Source organism: Scyliorhinus torazame, chromosome 1 (genome assembly GCF_047496885.1).
Source record: "Scyliorhinus torazame isolate Kashiwa2021f chromosome 1, sScyTor2.1, whole genome shotgun sequence".
Taxonomy (NCBI): domain Eukaryota; kingdom Metazoa; phylum Chordata; class Chondrichthyes; order Carcharhiniformes; family Scyliorhinidae; genus Scyliorhinus; species Scyliorhinus torazame.
Genome location: NC_092707.1, coordinates 378,931,791 through 378,950,623, shown reverse-complemented (window position 1 = coordinate 378,950,623; position 18,833 = coordinate 378,931,791). Strand labels below are relative to the sequence as shown.

Below are 18,833 nucleotides of genomic sequence, written 5' to 3'. Positions count from 1 at the left end.
AAATCCGGACTGCAGTCTGGGGTAAGTGGTATTTGTTTCTGTGTCTCTGAGCGGGAGAAATCCGGACTGCAGTCTGGGGTAAGTGGTATTTGTTTCTGTGTCTCTGAGCGGGAGAAAACCGGACTGCAGTCTGGGAAGGTAAGTGGTTTTTGTGGGGGGGAAAACTGAGAAGTGAAGTCACAATAAAGCTGTGATCGGAATGGCTGGTAGGGAATCTGTGTTAAATTTGGAAAAAAACACGGAAAAAAAATAATTAACTAGGTAGAGGAGTAACGAAACCCGAGGGCCGAGATTAGTATGTAGCATTTAATTTTACAGTAGAAATCTATCGCTAGGGACCATATAATTAATTGTAATTTAATCTAATAATAATTTAATAAGTATTTATTTTAAATTAATTAATAGTGCTTAAATGTCATTCAGCGGGGTGCAGTGCTCTGTGAGATGTGGGAGATCTGCGACGCTTCCAGCATTCCGTCGACTACATCTGCAGCAAGTGTAACCAATGGCAGCTCCTCACAGACCGCGTGGTTCGGTTGGAGCAGCAGTTGGATGCACTTAGGAACATGCAGGTGGCGGAAAATGTCATATATTGGAGTTCTGCAGACATGGTCAAACCCAAGGTGCAGGCAGACTGATGGATGACCGCTAGAAAGGGCAGGCAGTCAGTGCAGGAATCCCCTGTGGCTGTCCACTCCCCTCTAACTAGTGTACCATTTTGGACACTGGGGGGGGGGGGGGAAGGAGGAGAGAGAGAAGAGCCTATCGGGGAAAACAACAGCAGCCAGAACAGTGGCACCACAACTGGCTCTGTTGCTCAGCAGGGGAGGGCAAAGTGCAGGAGAGCAATAGTTATTATAGAGTCCTTTATAAGGGGCACAGATAGGTGCTTCTGTGGACATGAAAGATACTCTAGGATATGTTGCCTCCCTGGTGCCAGGGTCAAAGATGTTTCTACACAAACACAGGACATCCTGTAGGGGGAGGGTGAACAGCCAGAGGTCGTAGTACACATTAGGTAATAACGGCATAGGCAGGAAGCGCGACAAGGTCCTGCAGAAGGAGTTCATGGAGTTAGGCAGTAAGCTACAAAGGAGGACCTCTAAGGTTGTAATCTCAGGATGACTTACTGTGCCACGTGCCAGTGAGGCTAGAAATAGGAGAATAGTGCAACTAAAATGTGGCTAAACTGGCGGTGTAGAAGGGAGGACCATTGGGATCTCTTCTGGGGCAGATGGGACCTGTACAAGAAGGACGGTCTGCATCAAAACTGGAGGGGCACCGATATCCTGGCTGGGAGGTTCACTAGAGTCACTCGGGAGGATTTAATCTAGTATGGCAGGGGGTGGGAACCAGAGCGTTGGCTTAGAAGGAGTAATAACTGAAGGGGAAATAGAGACCAAAAATAAGAGAACAACAACATCACCCTGTCTGCTCAAACAAAGCGGTCTGGAGTGTATTTATTTCAACGCCAGAAATATAGCAAGTAAGGCAGATGAACCTGAGAGCACTGATTAGTACTTGGCACTACCTGGGGCTGGTTTAGCACACTGGGGCTGGTTTAGCACAGGGCTAAATCGCTGGCTTTGAAAGCAGACCAAGGCAGGCCAGCAGCACGGTTCAATTCCCGTACCAGCCTCCCCGAACAGGCGCCGGAATGTGGCGACTAGGGGCTTTTCACAGTAACTTCATTTGAAGCCTACTTGTGACAATAAGCGATTTTCATTTCATTTCATTTCACTATGATGTTGTGACTATCACAGAAACATGGTTGATTGGCAGCTGGACGGAATAGATGCTTCAGGAGAGAAAGAGGGGGATATAAAAGGAGTGGGGGAGAAGTCGATGGCGAGTGTCCGCACAAAAAAAAAGGACGGTAAAAAGAGGGAAAATCGACCGTGGATATCTAAGGAAATAAGGGAGAGTATCAAATTGAAGGAAAAAACATACAAAGTAGCAAAGATCAGTGGGAGACTAGAGGACTGGGAAATCTTTCGGGGGCAACAGAAAGCTACTAAAAAAGCTATAAAGAAGAGTAAGATAGATTATGAGAGTAAACTTGCTCAGAATATAAAAAGAGAGTAAAAGTTTCTACAAATATATAAAACAAAAAAAGAGTGGCTAAGGTAAATATTGGTCCTTTAGAGGATGAGAAGGGAGATTTAATAATGGGAGATGAGGAAATGGCTGAGGAACTGAACAGGTTTTTTGGGTCGGTCTTCATAGTGGAAGACACAAATAACATGCCAGTGACTGATGGAAATGAGGCTATGACAGGTGAGAGGATTGTTATCACCAAGGAGGTAGTGATGGGCAAGCTAATGGGGCTAAAGGTAGACAAGTCTCCTGGACCTGATGGAATGCATCCCAGAGTGCTAAAAGAGATGGCTAGGGAAATTGCAAATGCACTAGTGGTAATTTACCAAAATTCACTAGACTCTGGGGTGGTCCCGGCGGATTGGAAATTAGCAAACGTGACACCACTGTTTAAAAAAGGAGGTAGGCAGAAAGCGGGTAATTATAGGCCAGTGAGCTTAACTTCGGTAGTAGGGAAGATGCTGGAATCTATCATTAAGGAAGAAATAGTGAGGCATCTGGATTGGGCAGATGCAACATGGGTTCATAAAGGGCAGATCGTGCCTATCTAATTTAGTGGAATTTTTTGAGGACATTAACAGTGCGGTAGATAACGGGGAGCCAATGGATGTGGTATATCTGGATTTCCAGAAAGCCTTTGACAAGGTGCCACACAAAAGGTTACTGCATAAGATAAAGATGCATGGCATTAAGGGGAAAGCAGTAGCATGGATAGAGGATTGGTTAATTAATAGAAAGCAAAGAGTGGGGATTAATGGGTGTTTCTCTGGTTGGCAATCAGTAGCTAGTGGTGTCCCTCAGGGATCAGTGTTAGGCCCACAACTGTTCACAATTTACATAGATGATTTGGAGTTGGGGACCAAGGGCAATGTGTCCAAGTTTGCAGACGACACTAAAATAAGTGGTAAAGCAAAAAATGCAGAGGATACTGGAAGTCTGCAGAGGGATTTGGATAGGCTAAGTGAATGGGCTAGGGTCTGGCAGATGGAATACGGTGTTGACAAATGTGAGATTATCCATTTTGGTAGGAATAACAGCAAAAGGGATTATTATTTAAATGTTAAAATATTAAAACATGCTGCTGTGCAGAGAGACCTGGGTGTGCTAGTGCATGAGTCGCAAAAAGTTGGTTTACAGGTGCAACAGGTGATTAAGAAGGCAAATGGAATTTTGTCCTTCGTTGCTAGAGGGATGGAGTTTAAGACTAGGGAGGTTATGCTGCAATTGTATAAGGTGTTAGTGAGGCCACACCTGGAGTAGTGTGTTCAGTTTTGGTCTCTTTACTTGAGAAAGGACGTACTGGCGCTGGAGGGTGTGCAGAGGAGATTCACTAGGTTAATCCCAGAGCTGAAGGGGTTGGATTACGAGGAGAGGCTGAGCAGACTGGGACTGTACTCGTTGGAATTTAGAAGGATGAGGGGGGATCTTATAGAAACATATAAGATTATGAAGGGAATAGATGGAATAGATGCGGGCAGGTTGTTTCCACTGGCGGGTGAAAGCAGAACTAGGGGGCATAGCCTCAAAATAAGGGGAAGTAGATTTAGGACTGAGTTTAGGAGGAACTTCTTCACCCAAAGGGTTGTGAATCTATGGAATTCCTTGCCCAGTGAAGCAGTAGAGGCTCCTTCATTAAATGTTTTTAAGATAAAGATAGTTTTTTGAAGATTAAAGGGATTAAGGGTTATGGTGTTCGGGCCGGAGAGTGGAGCTGAGTCCACAAAAGATCAGCCATGATCTCATTGAATGGTGGAGCAGGCTTGAGGGGCCAGATGGCCTACTCCTGCTCCTAGTTCTTATGTTCAAACAACATCAGCTCGAGATACTTTTCTCTCCACCATGGGACTAGGCAGGGATGTCCTATGTCCCCCCCCCCTGCTGTTTGCACTGGAGATTGAGCCGTTGGCCATCACATTAAGAAGTTCGGGAGTATGGAAAGGAATAGTGCAGGGGGGATAGAGCACAGGGTGTCCTTATATGCCTATGACTTGCTGTTATACGTGTTGGAACTGAGTGTGTCGATAGGGGTAATATTGGAGCTGCTTCGATGTTTGGGTCTTTCTCGGGGTACAAACTAAATCCAGACAAGAGCGAGTATTTTGTGATGTCTCGGCCGGGGGTGAGGGCAGGGGTGGGGGGGGGGCTGCCATTCCGTAGGGCAGTACTCACTTTAGGTCCCTGGGGGTGCAGGTTGCCCGGGAGTGGCGTGGGGTGGGGTGGGGGGCTCCACAGGTACAATATTTCTAGTTTGGTGGGGAGAGTGAAAGCTGATCTGGCAAGGTGGGATGGTCTCCCTCTGTCACTGGCGAGTCGAGTACAGGCAGTTAAAATGAATGTGTTGCCGCAATTTCTGTTTATTTTTTAACGCCTGCCGATTTTCCTGCCAAAGGCTTTTTTCAGAGAGATTGAGGGAAGGATTACTTCATTCATATGGGGAGGGAAGGTGGCCAGAGTTAGAAAAGTGCTGCTACAGAGGGGAAGGCAGGGGGTTTGGGTCTTCCAAACCTGATGTATTACTACTGGGCAGCGAATGTGGAGAAGGTGCGGAGCTGGGTCAGAGGGATTGATTCTCAGTGGGTCAGAATGGAGGAGAGTTTGTGCAGGGGGTCGGGATAGAAAGCGCTAGCAACAGCGCCGCTCACAATGGCCCCGTGAAATACTCAGGGAGTCCGGTAATAATAGCTTCATTGAGAAGTTAGAGGCAGTTTCGCCAACGCTTCGGGTTGGGGGCAGGGTCAAGGGAAATTCCGAATCGGGGGAACCACAGATGTGAGCCAGGGAAGTGGGATGGAAATTTTCAGAAATGGGAGGAGAAGGGGATTAAGACACTAAAAGATTTGTTTCTTCGAGGTTGGTTTGCAGGACTGAAGGAGCTGGAAGCGAAGTATGGGCTGGAGCAGGGGAAAATATTTAGATACATGCAGGTTCGAGATTTTGCCAGAAAGGAGATACAGAGCTTCCCGGTGGAGCCGGCCTCCACATTGCTGGAGGAGATGCTGACGACAGGGGGACTGGAGAAGGGAGTAGTGTCAGCGGTTTACGGAGCTATTTTGGAAGAGGAGAAGGCACCACTGGAAGGGATCAAAGCAAAGTGGGAGGAAGAGTTGGGAGAGGATATGGAGGAGGGCTTCTGGTGTGAGGTGCTCCGGAGAGTGAATGCCTCCACCTTGAGCACGAGGTTGGAGCTGATACAGCTGAAGGTGGTATACAGAGCACACCTCACGAGGGTGAGAATGAGCCGATTTTTTTGAAGGAGTAGAAGATGTGTGTGAACGTTGCGTTTGGGGGAAGGCGCTAATCACGTTCATATGTTTTGGCTCTGTCCAAAACTAGAGGATTACTGGAACTAGGTTAATAGGGTAATTTCTAAAGTGGTGCAAGTGAAACTGGAACCGGCCCCCGGGAGGCCAGATTCGGGGTGTCGGACCAGCCAGGGTTGTAAACGGGTGCGGAGGCAGATGTTGTAGCCTTCGCCTCGTTCATCACCCGAATGCGGATCCTGATAGGTTGGAGAGCAACCTCTCCACCCTGTGCCCTGGCGTGGCGGGGGGACCTGTTGGAATTATTGACTCTTGAGAAGGTTAAGTTTGAACTGAGGGGAAGGATGGAGGGGTTCTACAATTCATGGGCATTATTCATTATGCACTTTCAAGAACTGGATAACATCGAACATTAGTTGGGGCGGGTGGGTGGAAGAATTGGGAGGAGGGGAGGCTGTGTGTGTTAATGGCGACTACGGGTGATCCCTAATTCCTTTGTGTCATTTGTTTGTGTGAACATGCGGGCTAATGTTTGGGGTTTGGTGGGACGATGGGATCGTCGTTATTGATATGAGGATTGACATATTTGTTCCTGATTATTGTTTATTGTTGGTGGGTGTAAATTTGGGCGAAAATGTGAAAAAGGAGAATAAAAAATATTTTTAAAAAAGGAGTGGGGAAAATATTACAGCCATACTGCGGGAGGACACCTCGGAGGGCTCATACAATGAGGCAATCTGGGTAGAGCTCAGGAACAGGAAGAGGGCAATCACAATGTTAGGGGTTTATTACAGGCCTCCCAACTGCCACAGATAGAGCAGATAGGTAGAGAGATTTTGGATAGGTGCAGAAGTAACACGTTGTGGTAGGAGATTTTAAGTTCTCCTACATTGACTGGGACTCACTTAGTGCTGGGGGCTTGGATGGGGCAGAGATTGTAAGGTTTATCCAGGGAGGCTTCTTGATGCAATATGTAGATAGTCCAACTAGAAAAGGGGCAGTACTGGATCTGGTATTGGGGAATGAGCCTGGACAGGTGGTTGAGGTTTCAGTAGGGAAACATTTTGGGAGTAGTGACCACAATTCCTTAAGTTTTAGGGTACCTTTGGACAGGGATGAGAGTAACCCTCGCATTAAGGTGCTAAACTGGGGAAAGGCAAATTACAATAACATTGGACAGGAATTGAAGAATTTAGAATGGGTGCGGCTATTGGAGGGTAAATTAACATCGGACAAGTGGGAGTCTTTCAAGCAACAGTTGATTAGGATTCAGGAAAGTCATGTTCCTGAGAGAACAAAGGATAAGTATGGGAAGTTTGGGAAGCCGTGGATAACGAGAGGTATTGTGAACCTCGTCAAAAAGAAAAAGGAGGCTTTTGTACGGTCTAGAAGATTAGGGACAGTCAAAACCCTTGGAGTATAAAGAAAGTAGAAAAGTACTTAAATGGGAAATTAGGAGGGCTAGGAGGTGTCATGAAAAGTCCTTGGCAACTAGGATTAAGGTGAATCCCAAAGCTTTTTATTCATATGTAAAAAGCAAGAGGGAACGGATTGGACCACTTAAGGACAGTGGGGGGAAATCTCAGTGGGGGGAAATCTATGTGTTGAGCTGGAGGAAATGGGCGAGGTACTAAATGACTTCTTTGGATCAGTGTTCACCAAAGAAAAGGACTTTGTGGAAGATGATTCTTGGGTAGGGTGTGTGGATATTCTGGGTCATGTTGACATCAAGAAGGAGGTATTGGGTGTTTTAATTATCATTCAGGTCTCCTGGGCCGGATGGGATTTACCCCAGAAAACCGAGGGAAGCAAGGAAGGAAATTGCTGGGGCCTTGATTGACATCTTTGTATCCTCATTGTCTACAGGTAAGATCCCAGAAGACTAGAGAATAGCTAATGTGGTACTGCTGTTTAAGAAAGGATAATCCAGGAAACTATAGGCCGGTGAGCCTCACATCGGTAAATTATTGGAGAGAATTCTCAGGAACAGGATTTACACCCATTTGGAAACAAATGGACTCATCAGTGATAGACAGCATGGTTTTGTGAAGGGGAAGTCGTGCCTCACTAACTTGATCACGTTTTTTGAGGAGGTGACGAAGATGATTGATGAGGGGAGGGCGCTGGATGTTGTTTACATGGACTTCAGTAAAGCCTTTAACAAGGTGCCTCATGGTACAAAAGATGAAGTCACACGGGATCAGAGGTGAGGTGGCAAGATGGGTACAGAACTGGCTCGGTCACAGAAGGCAGAGGGTAGCAGTAGAAGGATGTTTTTTTTGAACGGAAGGTTGTGACTAGTGATGTTCCACATGAATGCTTTAAACATTAGATTACCTCCTCTCCATATTGGTGACCGGATGCTGCCATGGCGTGCCCTGCCACTTCCTTTCTGTTTCCATGGTTTCCTCCCTCCACCTCGCACTTCAGCTCGAGTCTTCACTTTGGCATGGCTCTACAAATTTAGCAAAAGAACTGAATTAAATAGTATTTTCTTTCTCTCAGTATTTTTGCAGTCCTTATCTATGCTACAGTATTAAATTGGAGGACAGTTTGCTTAAATTTAGATTCTAAATTCTGGGGCATGCAAGCAAAGTGTTTAGAATTATACTTTGGTTAGGATTGGATAGGATCAAATAAGGTATTTCCTTTAGGATAGTACAAATCTGGAACCAATCCCCAAAGAGTTGCGAATTCTGCATCAATGCAAATTTTCAATACTAGCAGCAAGGTGGCGCAGTGAGTTAGCCCTGTTGCCTCACTGCGCCGAGGTCTCAGGTTCGATCCTGGCTCTGGGTCACTGTCCGTGTGGAGTTTGCACATTCTCTGCGTGTTTGTGTGGGTTTCGCTCCCACAACCCAAAGATGTGCAGGCCAGATGGATTGTCCACACTAAATTGCCCCTTAATTGGAAAAATGAATTGGGTACCCAAAATTTATTTTAAAAAAAATAAAATTTCTATACTCAGATTTTTTAAAAGAGTATCTGTGGATATAAAGCAGGAGCAGTGAATAGTATTAATATACAGATTTGTTCAAGGGTCAGACAGGCTAAAGGGGATGGGTGACCTACTCTTGTCCTAGATTATGAACTTGAGAATGAACCTAGTTGTGAACTAATAACCTGCATTTTAAACAAGCAAAATTAATAGACTTACGATTCTTTTAAAGTTTTTCTGCCAAATTGCAACTTCATGTAGAATATCAATTCTGTTGAAAAATAAAAATGAAGTGAATTATTTCTATTTGTTTTCTGAAGTAATAACTGTAAACACATCATACTAGTCAATATTATAAGGACAGAGGACAGCACGGTGCGCAGTGGGTTAGCCCTGCTGCCTCATGGAGCCGGGGTCGCAGGTTCGATCCCGGCTCCCCGTGGGTTTTGCCGTCACAACCCAACAATGTGCAGGCTGGGTGGATTGGCCACGGTAAATTGCCCCTCAATTGGAAAAATGAATTGGGTACCCTAAATATATATATTTTTAAATAAAAATTCAATACTAAGAGATTTTTTTCAGAGTATCTGTGGATATAAAGCAGGAGCAGTAAATAGGATTAATATACAGATTTGTTCAAGGGGCGGACAGGCTAAAGGGGATGGAACCCATTCTCCCCGTGTTTGCTTGGGTTTCGCCGCCACAACCCAAAGATGTGCAGGCTAGGTGGGTTTGCCGCGCTAAATTACCCCTTAATTGGAAAAAATGAATTGGAAAATCCAAATTGGATACTTAGGGCAGTACGGTAGCACAGTGGTTAGCACAGTTGCTTCACAGCTTAAGGGACCCAGGTTTGATTCCCGGCTTGGGTCACTGTCTGTGCGGAGTCTGCACGTTCTTCCCATGTCTGCATGGGTTTCCTCCAGGTGCTCCAGTTTCGTCCCAGTCCACAGATGTGCAGGTGAGGTGGATTAGCCATGCTAAATTGCACTTAGTGTCCAAAAAGGTTAGGAGGTGTTACTGGGATAGGGTGGAGGTGTGGGCTTAGGTAGCATGCCCTTTCCAAGGGCCGGTGCAGACTCGATGGGCTGAATGGCCTCCTTACATAGAACATAGTGCAGACAGAGGCCACCCGGCCCATTGAGTCTGCACCGAACCACCCAAGCCCTCACTTCCACCCTATCCCCATAACCCCTCCTAAACGTTTTGGATTCTAAGGGTAATTTAGCACGGCCAAACCACCTAACCTGCACTTCTTTGGACTGTGGGAGGAAACCCACGCAGACACGGGGAGAACGTGCAGACTCTGCACAGCGAGTGACCCAGAGGGGAATCGAACCTGGGACCCACAGCTGTGAAGCCACAATGCTATCCACTGTCCTCCCGTGCTGCCCAAAATTCGTTGCTAAAATTTTTTTTAAAACCTATCTATCTCTATCTTAAAGCCACTCGTGATTTGGCCTCCACATCCCTCTGCGGCAAAGGGTTCCACGGATTCACCAGCCTCTGGCTGAAGAAATTCCTCCTCATCTCGGTTTTAAAGGATCGTCCCTTTAGTCTGAGATTGTGCCCTCTGGTTCTAGTTTTTCCCACAAGTGGAAACATCCTCTCCACATCCACTCTATCCAGGCCTCGCAGTATCCTGTAAGTTTCAATAAGCCCCCCCCCCCTCATCCTTTTAAACTCTGAGTACAGATCCAGAGTCCTTAACCGTTCCTCATACGACAAGTTCTTCATTCCAGGGATCATTCTTGTGAACCTCCTCTGGACACTTTCCAAGGCCAGCACATCCTTCCTTAGATACGGGGCCCAAAACTGCTCACAATACTCCAAATGGGGTCAGATCACCTCAGAAGTACATCCCTGGTCTTCTCTCCATATTCATACTGCACCCACCTTGCCCTCCATAGCTGCCCCGTTGCCTTCTCCGTCGTCAACCTATCAAACTGCCCATGTAACCTCTTTCTCTCCACCAATCCATCCGTGGTGGGGACACTCGAATATTTCCTGTCCACTTCGACTATCTCGTCCACATTACTCCTCCTATCTCTGTGCACCTTGAATGAGATAACCTTCCCTGAACCACCGCCTTTAACCCCTCCCAAATTGTGGCCGCCAATACCTCCCGGTTCTGATTCAACTCCATAGTCTCTGATCACCGACCATACCTTCTCACAGAACCCCATGTCTGCCAAAAGCCCTGAATCTAATGTCTATTCTGGCTTCTGCTCCTGTTGTGAGCCAAGCCTGTCCTCCAGCCAGTGCGGTCCATGATCTGAGATCACAATTCCCGCATACTCTGCCCCCACCACCCCCACCAACATCACTCGGCTCACTATGAAAAATTGAATTCTGGAGAATACCTTGTACACGTGAGAAGGAGTAGTCCCTCTCCCCCAGGTTCCTAAACCTCCCCAAATCCACCATTCCCATCCTTTCCATAAATCCGACCAGCTTCTTCGCCATCCTCAACCTTCCCTTAGACGCAAGGCTCGACCTATCCACGATCGGTTCCAGCAAGCAATTAAAATCACCCCCATAATCAACTGATGCATGTCCAGGTCTGGAACTGTTCCCAGCAACCCCTACAAAAATCCCACGGCATACAATTCAGCACATGAGTGTTCACTAGCACCACCGGCGTCACCTCCAACAACCCACTCACTATCAAATACTTCCCACCCGGGTTCTGCACTTCCTTGGCCCCTACAATCTCCGTCCTTTTGCTCAGCAGCATGGCCACCTCCTGCGACTTTGAATCAAATCCTGAGTGAAATACCTGACCCACCTATCCCTTTCTCAATCTAACCTGACCCTTCACCCGGAGGTGCGTCGCCAGCAGAAAGACCCTCCCCGACTTCAAGCTCAAGTGCGCGAAGACTCGAGTCCTCTTCCCCGGCCCGTTCAGTCCACGTGCATTCCATGTTACGAACCTTACCGGAGGCTTGCGCCTCTATTCCCCTCTACTGTCCGCAATCCTTCCCTTCCAATTCTGTCTCCTTTAATTTCGCCCTGAACCAGGCCAGTCCAAGATGGATCCTTCTCCACCCATGACCCCACTCGCTCTGCCATGTCACAACCACCACCCACCCCTTCCCCACCTCATTTCCGTTCACCAGCAGTACTATTTGCCAGTATGGCAGCTCCTGCCCAAAGGCTCCTCCTATCTGCCCCTCCATCCTTCCCCACCCTTGGTCTGTGCAAACAGCTTCTCATGGACCCCACTCTCTCCCACACGAACAAAGACGGATCCAAATCCATGTGTCACCCCCTCCAAAAAGAAAACACCACAAACTGGGTGGGGGTGGGGTGGATTGTGGGGGCAGCAGGGACAGTTGCCCACTTACAAACTTGTTGCCTCTAAGCAAACCATCACAACAACAAAATCACCCCACCCGAGAAAAAGCCTCCCCCACAATACCCACATCTTCTAATCTCTGCTGTTCCAGCTCCTCCGTCCCCATCAGCATTCAGTTCTCTCCTAGTTTATGGTCTCTGATGAAGTCATTGGCCTCCTCTGGGTTTTCAAAATAGTAATCTCGGCCTTCAAAAGTCACTACATTTTCGCTGGGTACAGTCTCCCAAACCGGATCTGCCTTCAGTAAAGAACTGCTTTGGCCTTGTTGAACCAGACATGCCTTTCGCCAGATCTGCTCAAATGTCCTGATAGATTCGGACCCTGTTCCCCTCCGTTTTTCCCTGCCCCACTGCAGGATCTTCTCCTTCTCCACAAACTTTTGGAGCCTCACAATCGCCGCCTGTGGCGGCTCCCCCCGCTCTCGGCTTCTGCCTTAGGAACGTGTGCGCTCTATCCACCTCCGGGCCATGTCCAGCACCCCCTCTGCCACCAGCATCGTTAAGACATATCTCGTGGCACTCGTGCCTTCCACACCCTCTGGCAAGCCAACGATTCTGCCTTCTGGATCTGTTCTCCTGCTCCTCAAACTTTGTCCATAGCAACTTGCAAAGGTCCCCAGGAGCCCCACCTCCGCCTGGGGACCATCTGGGGTTTTCCACCTTGCGACAACCCTTCCCCCCTCTGCTATCTTCCCAATTGCTACTGCGCCACAGGTCTCCTCCAGTTCCTTTTCCCTTCTTCTGCCAGGTCTGATAACCAGCAGCTATGCCACTCACCGGGGGGGGGGGGGGGGGGACTTTTCCTCCACACCTTCAGCTACACTTTCCTGTCAAAATTCCCCCGCTTTTGGGTAAAAAGAGCTCAAACCAATGCCTTAGAGCCGGAGCTGCCTGTGTGCGACCACTCACTCCATGGCCGCCACCGGAAGTCAGTCCCTCCAACTGAATCCTTAATAAATATTTCGTATATAAAAATATAATTTTAAATTTATATTGCCATGGCAAATTAAATTTTATTATGGTAATTTTAAAGAGACATTTAAACTTTTTGTAAAACTTGCTTTTCACAATGTTGCAAGTGGTGGGATGAGTTTGATCATAGAGAACTATGTTTTATAGCAGAATTAAGCCACTCGGCCCATCGAGTCTGTTCAGCCATTCAATCATGGCTGATATTTTCTGATCCCCATTCTCCTGCCTTCTCCCAATCACCTTGATCCCTTATTAATCAAGAACCTATCTATCTCTGATTTAAAGACATTCAGTGATTTGGCCTCCACAGGCTTCTGCGGCAAAGCGTTCCACAGATTCACCATCCTCTGGCTGAACAAATTCCTCCTCATCTCAGTTTTAAAGGATCATCCCTTTAGTCTGAGATGGTGTCCTCTGGTTCTAGTTTTTCCTACAATTGGAAATATCCTCTCCACGAACACTATCCAGGTCTCGCAGTATCCTGTAAGTCTCAATAAGATCCCCTCCCTCATCCTTCTAAACTCCAACGAGTACAGACCCAGAGTCCTCAACCTTTCCTCATACGACAAGTTCTTCATTCCAGGGATCATTCTTGTGAACCTCCTCTGGACACTTTCCAAGGCCAGCACATCCTTCCTTAGATACCGGGCCCAAAACTGCTCACAATACTCCAAATGGGGTCTGACCAGAGCCTTATACAGCCTCAGATGTATGTCCCTGGTCTTGTAATCTAGCCCTCTTGACATGAATGCTAACATTGCATTTGCCTTCTTAACTGCCGACTGTACCTGCACGCCAACCTTAAGAGAATCGTGAACAAGGACTCCCAAGTCCCTTTGTGCTTCTGATTTCCTAAGCATTTCCCCATTTAGAAAATAGTCTGTGCCTAAATTCCTCCATGCAAAGTGCATAACCTCACACTTTTCCACATTGTATTTCATTTGCCACTTCATTGCCCACTCTCCTAGCTTGTCCAAAATCTTCTGCAGCACCCCTGCTTCCTCAATACTACCTGGCCCTCTACAGATCTTTGTATCATCTGCAATCTTAGCAACAGTGCCTTCAGTTCCTTCTTCCAGATCATGAATGTATATTGTAAAGTTGTGTTCCCAGCACAGACCCCTGAGGAACACCACTAGTCACCGGCTGCAATCCTGAAAAGGACCCCTTTATCCCCACTCTCTGCCTTCATCTATCCATGCCAGGATCTTACCCTTAAGACCATGGGCTCTTAACTTATTTAACAGTCTCCTATGCGGCATCTTGTCAAAGGCCTTCTGGAAATCTAAATAAACCATATCCACTGGTTCTCTTTTGTCTAACTTCCTTGTTACCTCCTCAAAGAACTGTAACAGATTCGTCAGACATGACCTCCCTTTGACGAAGCCGTGCTGACTCAGTCCTATTTTACCATGCACTTCCAAGTACTTCACGATCTCATCTTTAATAACAGACTCTAAAATCTTACCAATGACCAAAGTCAGGTAAACCGGTCTATAATTTCCAGTCTTCTGCCTCCCTCCCTTTTTAAACAGTGGTTTACATTAGCCACTTTCCAGTCCTCTGGGACCCTTCCTGCCTCCAGTAATTCCTGAAAGATAACCACCAATGCCTCCACAATTTCCTCAGCTATCTCTTTTAGGACCCTGGGGTGTAGACAATCCGGTCCAGGTGACTTATCCACCTTCAGTTTTTAGTGATTATAATATATAAATAGAAAAGTATTAACTTATCATATCAAGAGCCTTTGGTCATTTTAAGCAGCTTTTAAATTTGTCTTTCCTTGGATGCTATAAAATTACCAAAGGGAGACTTCCGGGTGCGGCGATGACCAGCTGAGTCGCACGTTTCGGCAGCTCCCAGTGAAACGGACTTTTGGGCTCTTGATAGGAGCCCCAACGGCAATTTTGACGGCTAAAAACACTGTGCGGTAAACCAGAAGGGAATCCCTTCTGGATACGGATGAAAAAAGGAGGAGAAAGTGGCTGGATTGCAGTGGATCCTTTAGAACAGCGGCAAGGAAGGCAAGCAAAAACCAAGATGGCGTCGGAAGATGGCAGTTTAACATGGGGCCCTGAACAACAAGAGTTCTTGAAATGCTGTGTGGAAGAGCTCAAAAAGGAAATGAAGAAAGAGCTGTTGGCCCCGATACTACAGGCGATCGAAGGGTTAAAGGAGGAACAAAAGACCCAGGAGCGGGAGCTTCGGGTCGTGAAGGCAAAGGCAGCCGAGAATGAGGACGACATACAGGGCCTGGTGGTGAAGACGGAGACGCATGAGGCACATCAGAAACGATGTGTGGAAAGGTTGGAGGCACTGGGGAACAACGCAAGGAAGAACAACCTGAGGATTCTTGGTCTTCCTGAAGGTGCGGAGGGAGCGGACGTCGGGGCATATGTGAGCACGATGCTGCACTCGTTAATGGGAGCGGAGGCCCCGGCGGGTCCGTTGGAGGTGGAGGGAGCATACCGAGTGATGGCGCGAGGACCGAGAGCAGGAGAAATTCTCAGAGCCATAGTGGTGAGATTCCTCCGTTTTAAGGATAGAGAAATGGTCCTTAGATGGGCAAAGAAAACTCGGAGCAGTAAATGGGAGAACGCGGTGATCCGCGTTTATCAAGACTGGAGTGCGGAGGTGCGAAGGAGGGCGAGCTTTAATCGGGCCAAGGCGGTGCTTCATAAAAAGAAGATAAAATTTGGAATGCTGCAACCGGCAAGACTGTGGGTCACATATCGAGGGAGGCACCACTACTTTGAGACGGCGGATGAAGCATGGACTTTTATTGTGGAAGAAAAACTGGAATGAGCGGGTTATTAAAAAGAACGTTTGAACAAAGTGGTGGGGCGAATGTGGGGGGCGAAGAGGGGGGTTAAAAAGGGGGGAAAGAGGAGTTTTATGTACTAATCCTGCGATGTGGTAACTTTTCTCTCTTCCACAGGTGGTGATGGGGGGAGGAGGGGAGGTGGAGGAGATGGGGCGTTGGCCATTGGGGGTGGGGCCAAGGGAGAAGCGCGGGCTTGGTTCCCGCGCTATGAAAATCATGGCGGGAATAGAGAAGCAGGAAGGAGGGGGCGTCGCACGGTGCGGGCCGAGGTCACGGGGGGAAGCCGAGGTCGGCCAGAGTTTGCTGACTTCTGGGAGCAACATGGGGGGAGTAATTACGCTAGCGGGGGATCTAGCGGGGGGGGTGGGAGGGGGGAATTACTGGGTTGCTGCTGCTGGGGAGAGGGGGGAGCTGGTATGGGAGAGGATGGGCGCGGGGGGCACCGCCTGGGGGAGATACAGCTGCGTGGGAACCGGGTGAGGAGCTGGAAAAAGGGGATGGCTAATCGACAAGGGGCGGGGGGGGGGGGGGGGGGGGGGGGGGGTAGGAAGCCCCCCAACCCGGCTGATCACGTGGAACGTGAGAGGGCTGAACGGGCCGATAAAGAGGGCACGGGTACTCGCACACCTTAAGAAACGTAAGGCAGATGTGGTTATGTTACAGGAAACGCACCTGAAACTGATAGACCAGGTTAGGCTACGCAAAGGATGGGTGGGGCAGGTGTTCCATTTGGGGCTAGATGCGAAAAACAGGGGGGTGGCTATATTAGTGGAGAAGCGGGTAATGTTCGAGGCAAAGACTATAGTGGCGGAGAACGGGGGCAGATACGTGATGGTGAGTGGCAAACTACAAGGGGAGACGGTGGTTTTGGTAAACGTATATGCCCCGAACTGGGATGATGCCAATTTTATGAGGCGGATGCTAGGACGCATTCCGGACCTAGAGATGGGAAAGCTGATAATGGGGGGAGATTTTAATACGGTGTTGGAACCAGGGCTGGATAGGTCGAAGTCCAGGACTGGAAGGAGGCCGGCAGCAGCCAAGGTACTTAAAGATTTTATGGAGCAGGTGGGAGGTGTAGACCCGTGGAGATTTAGCAGACCGAGGAGTAAGGAGTTCTCGTTTTTCTCCTATGTCCATAAAGTCTACTCGCGAATAGACTTTTTTGTGCTGGGAAGGGCGTTGATCCCGAAGGTGAGGGGAACGGAGTATACGGCTATAGCCATTTCGGATCACGCTCCACACTGGGTAGACTTGGAGATAGGGGAGGAAACAGGAGGGCGCCCACCCTGGAGAATGGACATGGGACTAATGGCAGATGAGGGGGTGTGTCTAAGGGTGAGGGGGTGCATTGAAAAGTACTTGGAACTCAATGATAATGGGGAGGTCCAGGTGGGAGTGGTCTGGGAGGCGTTGAAGGCGGTGGTTAGAGGGGAGCTGATATCAATAAGGGCACATAAAGGGAGGCAGGAGAGTAAGGAACGGGAGCGGTTGCTGCAAGAACTTTTGAGGGTGGACAGACAATATGCGGAAGCACCGGAGGAGGGACTGTACAGGGAAAGGCAAAGGCTACATGTAGAATTTGACTTGCTGACTACGGGCACTGCAGAGGAACAATGGAGGAAGGCACAGGGTGTACAGTACGAATATGGGGAGAAGGCAAGCAGGTTGCTGGCACACCAATTGAGGAAAAGGGGAGCAGCGAGGGAAATAGGGGGAGTGAGGGATGAGGAAGGAGAGATGGAGCGGGGAGCGGAGAGAGTGAATGGAGTGTTCAAGACATTTTATAAAAAATTATATGAAGCTCAACCCCCGGATGGGAGGGAGAGAATGATGGGCTTCTTGGATCGGCTGGAATTTCCCAAGGTGGAAGAGCAGGAAAGGGTGGGACTGGGAGCACAGAACGAGGTAGAAGAAGTGGTGAAAGGAATTAGGAGCATGCAGGCGGGAAAGGCCCCGGGACTGGATGGGTTCCCAGTCGAATTCTATAGAAAATATGTGGACTTGCTCGCCCCGGTATTGACGAGGACCTTTAATGAGGCAAAGGAAAGGGGACAACTGCCCCCGACTATGTCTGAAGCAATGATATCGCTTCTCTTAAAAAAGGAAAAGGACCCGCTACAATGCGGGTCCGATAGACCTATTTCCCTCCTAAATGTAGATGCCAAGATCCTGGCCAAGGTAATGGCAATGAGAATAGAGGAATGTGTCCCGGGGGTGGTCCACGAGGACCAAACTGGGTTTGTGAAGGGGAGACAGCTGAACACGAATATACGGAGGCTGTTAGGGGTAATGATGATGGCCCCACCAGAGGGGGAAACGGAGATAGTAGTGGCGATGGATGCCGAGAAAGCATTTGATAGAGTGGAGTGGGATTATTTGTGGGAGGTGTTGAGGAGATTTGGTTTTGGAGAGGGGTATGTTAGATGGGTGCAGCTGTTGTATAGGGCCCCGTTGGCGAGCGTGGTCACGAATGGACGGGGATCTGCATATTTTCGGCTCCATAGAGGGACAAGGCAGGGATGCCCTCTGTCCCCATTATTGTTTGCACTGGCGATTGAGCCTCTGGCAATAGCGTTGAGGGGTTCCAAGAAGTGGAGGGGAGTACTTAGAGGAGGAGAAGAACACCGGGTATCTTTGTATGCGGACGATTTGCTACTATACGTGGCAGACCCGGCGGAGGGGATGCCAGAAATAATGCGGATACTTGGGGAGTTTGGGGATTTTTCAGGGTATAAATTGAACATGGGGAAAAGTGAGTTGTTTGTGGTGCATCCAGGGGAGCAGAGTAGAGAAATAGAGGACCTACCGTTGAGGAAGGTAACAAGGGACTTTCGTTACCTGGGGATCCAGATAGCCAAGAATTGGAGCACATTGTATAGGTTAAATTTAACGCGGTTGGTGGAACAAATGGAGGAGGATTTCAAGAGATGGGATATGGTATCCCTGTCACTGGCAGGGAGGGTGCAGGCGGTTAAGATGGTGGTCCTCACGAGATTCCTCTTTGTGTTTCAGTGCCTCCCGGCGGTGATAACGAAGGCTTTTTTTAAAAGGATTGAAAAGAGCATCATGGGTTTTGTGTGGGCCGGGAAGACCCCGAGAGTGAGGAAGGGATTCTTACAGCGTAGCAGGGATAGGGGGGGGCTGGCACTACCGAGCCTAAGTGAGTATTATTGGGCCACTAATATTTCAATGGTGAGTAAGTGGATGGGAGAGGAGGAGGGAGCGGCGTGGAAGAGATTAGAGAGGGCGTCCTGTAGGGGGACTAGCCTACAGGCTATGGTGACAGCCCCATTGCCGTTCTCACCGAGGAACTACACCACAAGACCGGTGGTGGTGGCTACACTGAAGATTTGGGGACAGTGGAGACGGCATAGGGGAAAGA

General features: G+C 48.4%; 1 protein-coding gene across 1 annotated transcript in view; it reads right to left on the bottom strand.

The window, feature by feature from the left end:
- The window catches only part of mrpl4 (mitochondrial ribosomal protein L4), a 66,909-nt gene that overhangs the window by 21,670 nt on the left and 26,406 nt on the right, over positions 1–18,833 (bottom strand). The window contains exons 4-5 of the mRNA XM_072512112.1: positions 8,515–8,566; positions 7,695–7,812 (exon numbers count right to left, since the gene is read on the bottom strand). Coding sequence (XP_072368213.1) covers positions 7,695–7,812; positions 8,515–8,566 — 170 coding nt within the window. The remainder of the gene's footprint in view (positions 1–7,694; positions 7,813–8,514; positions 8,567–18,833) is intronic.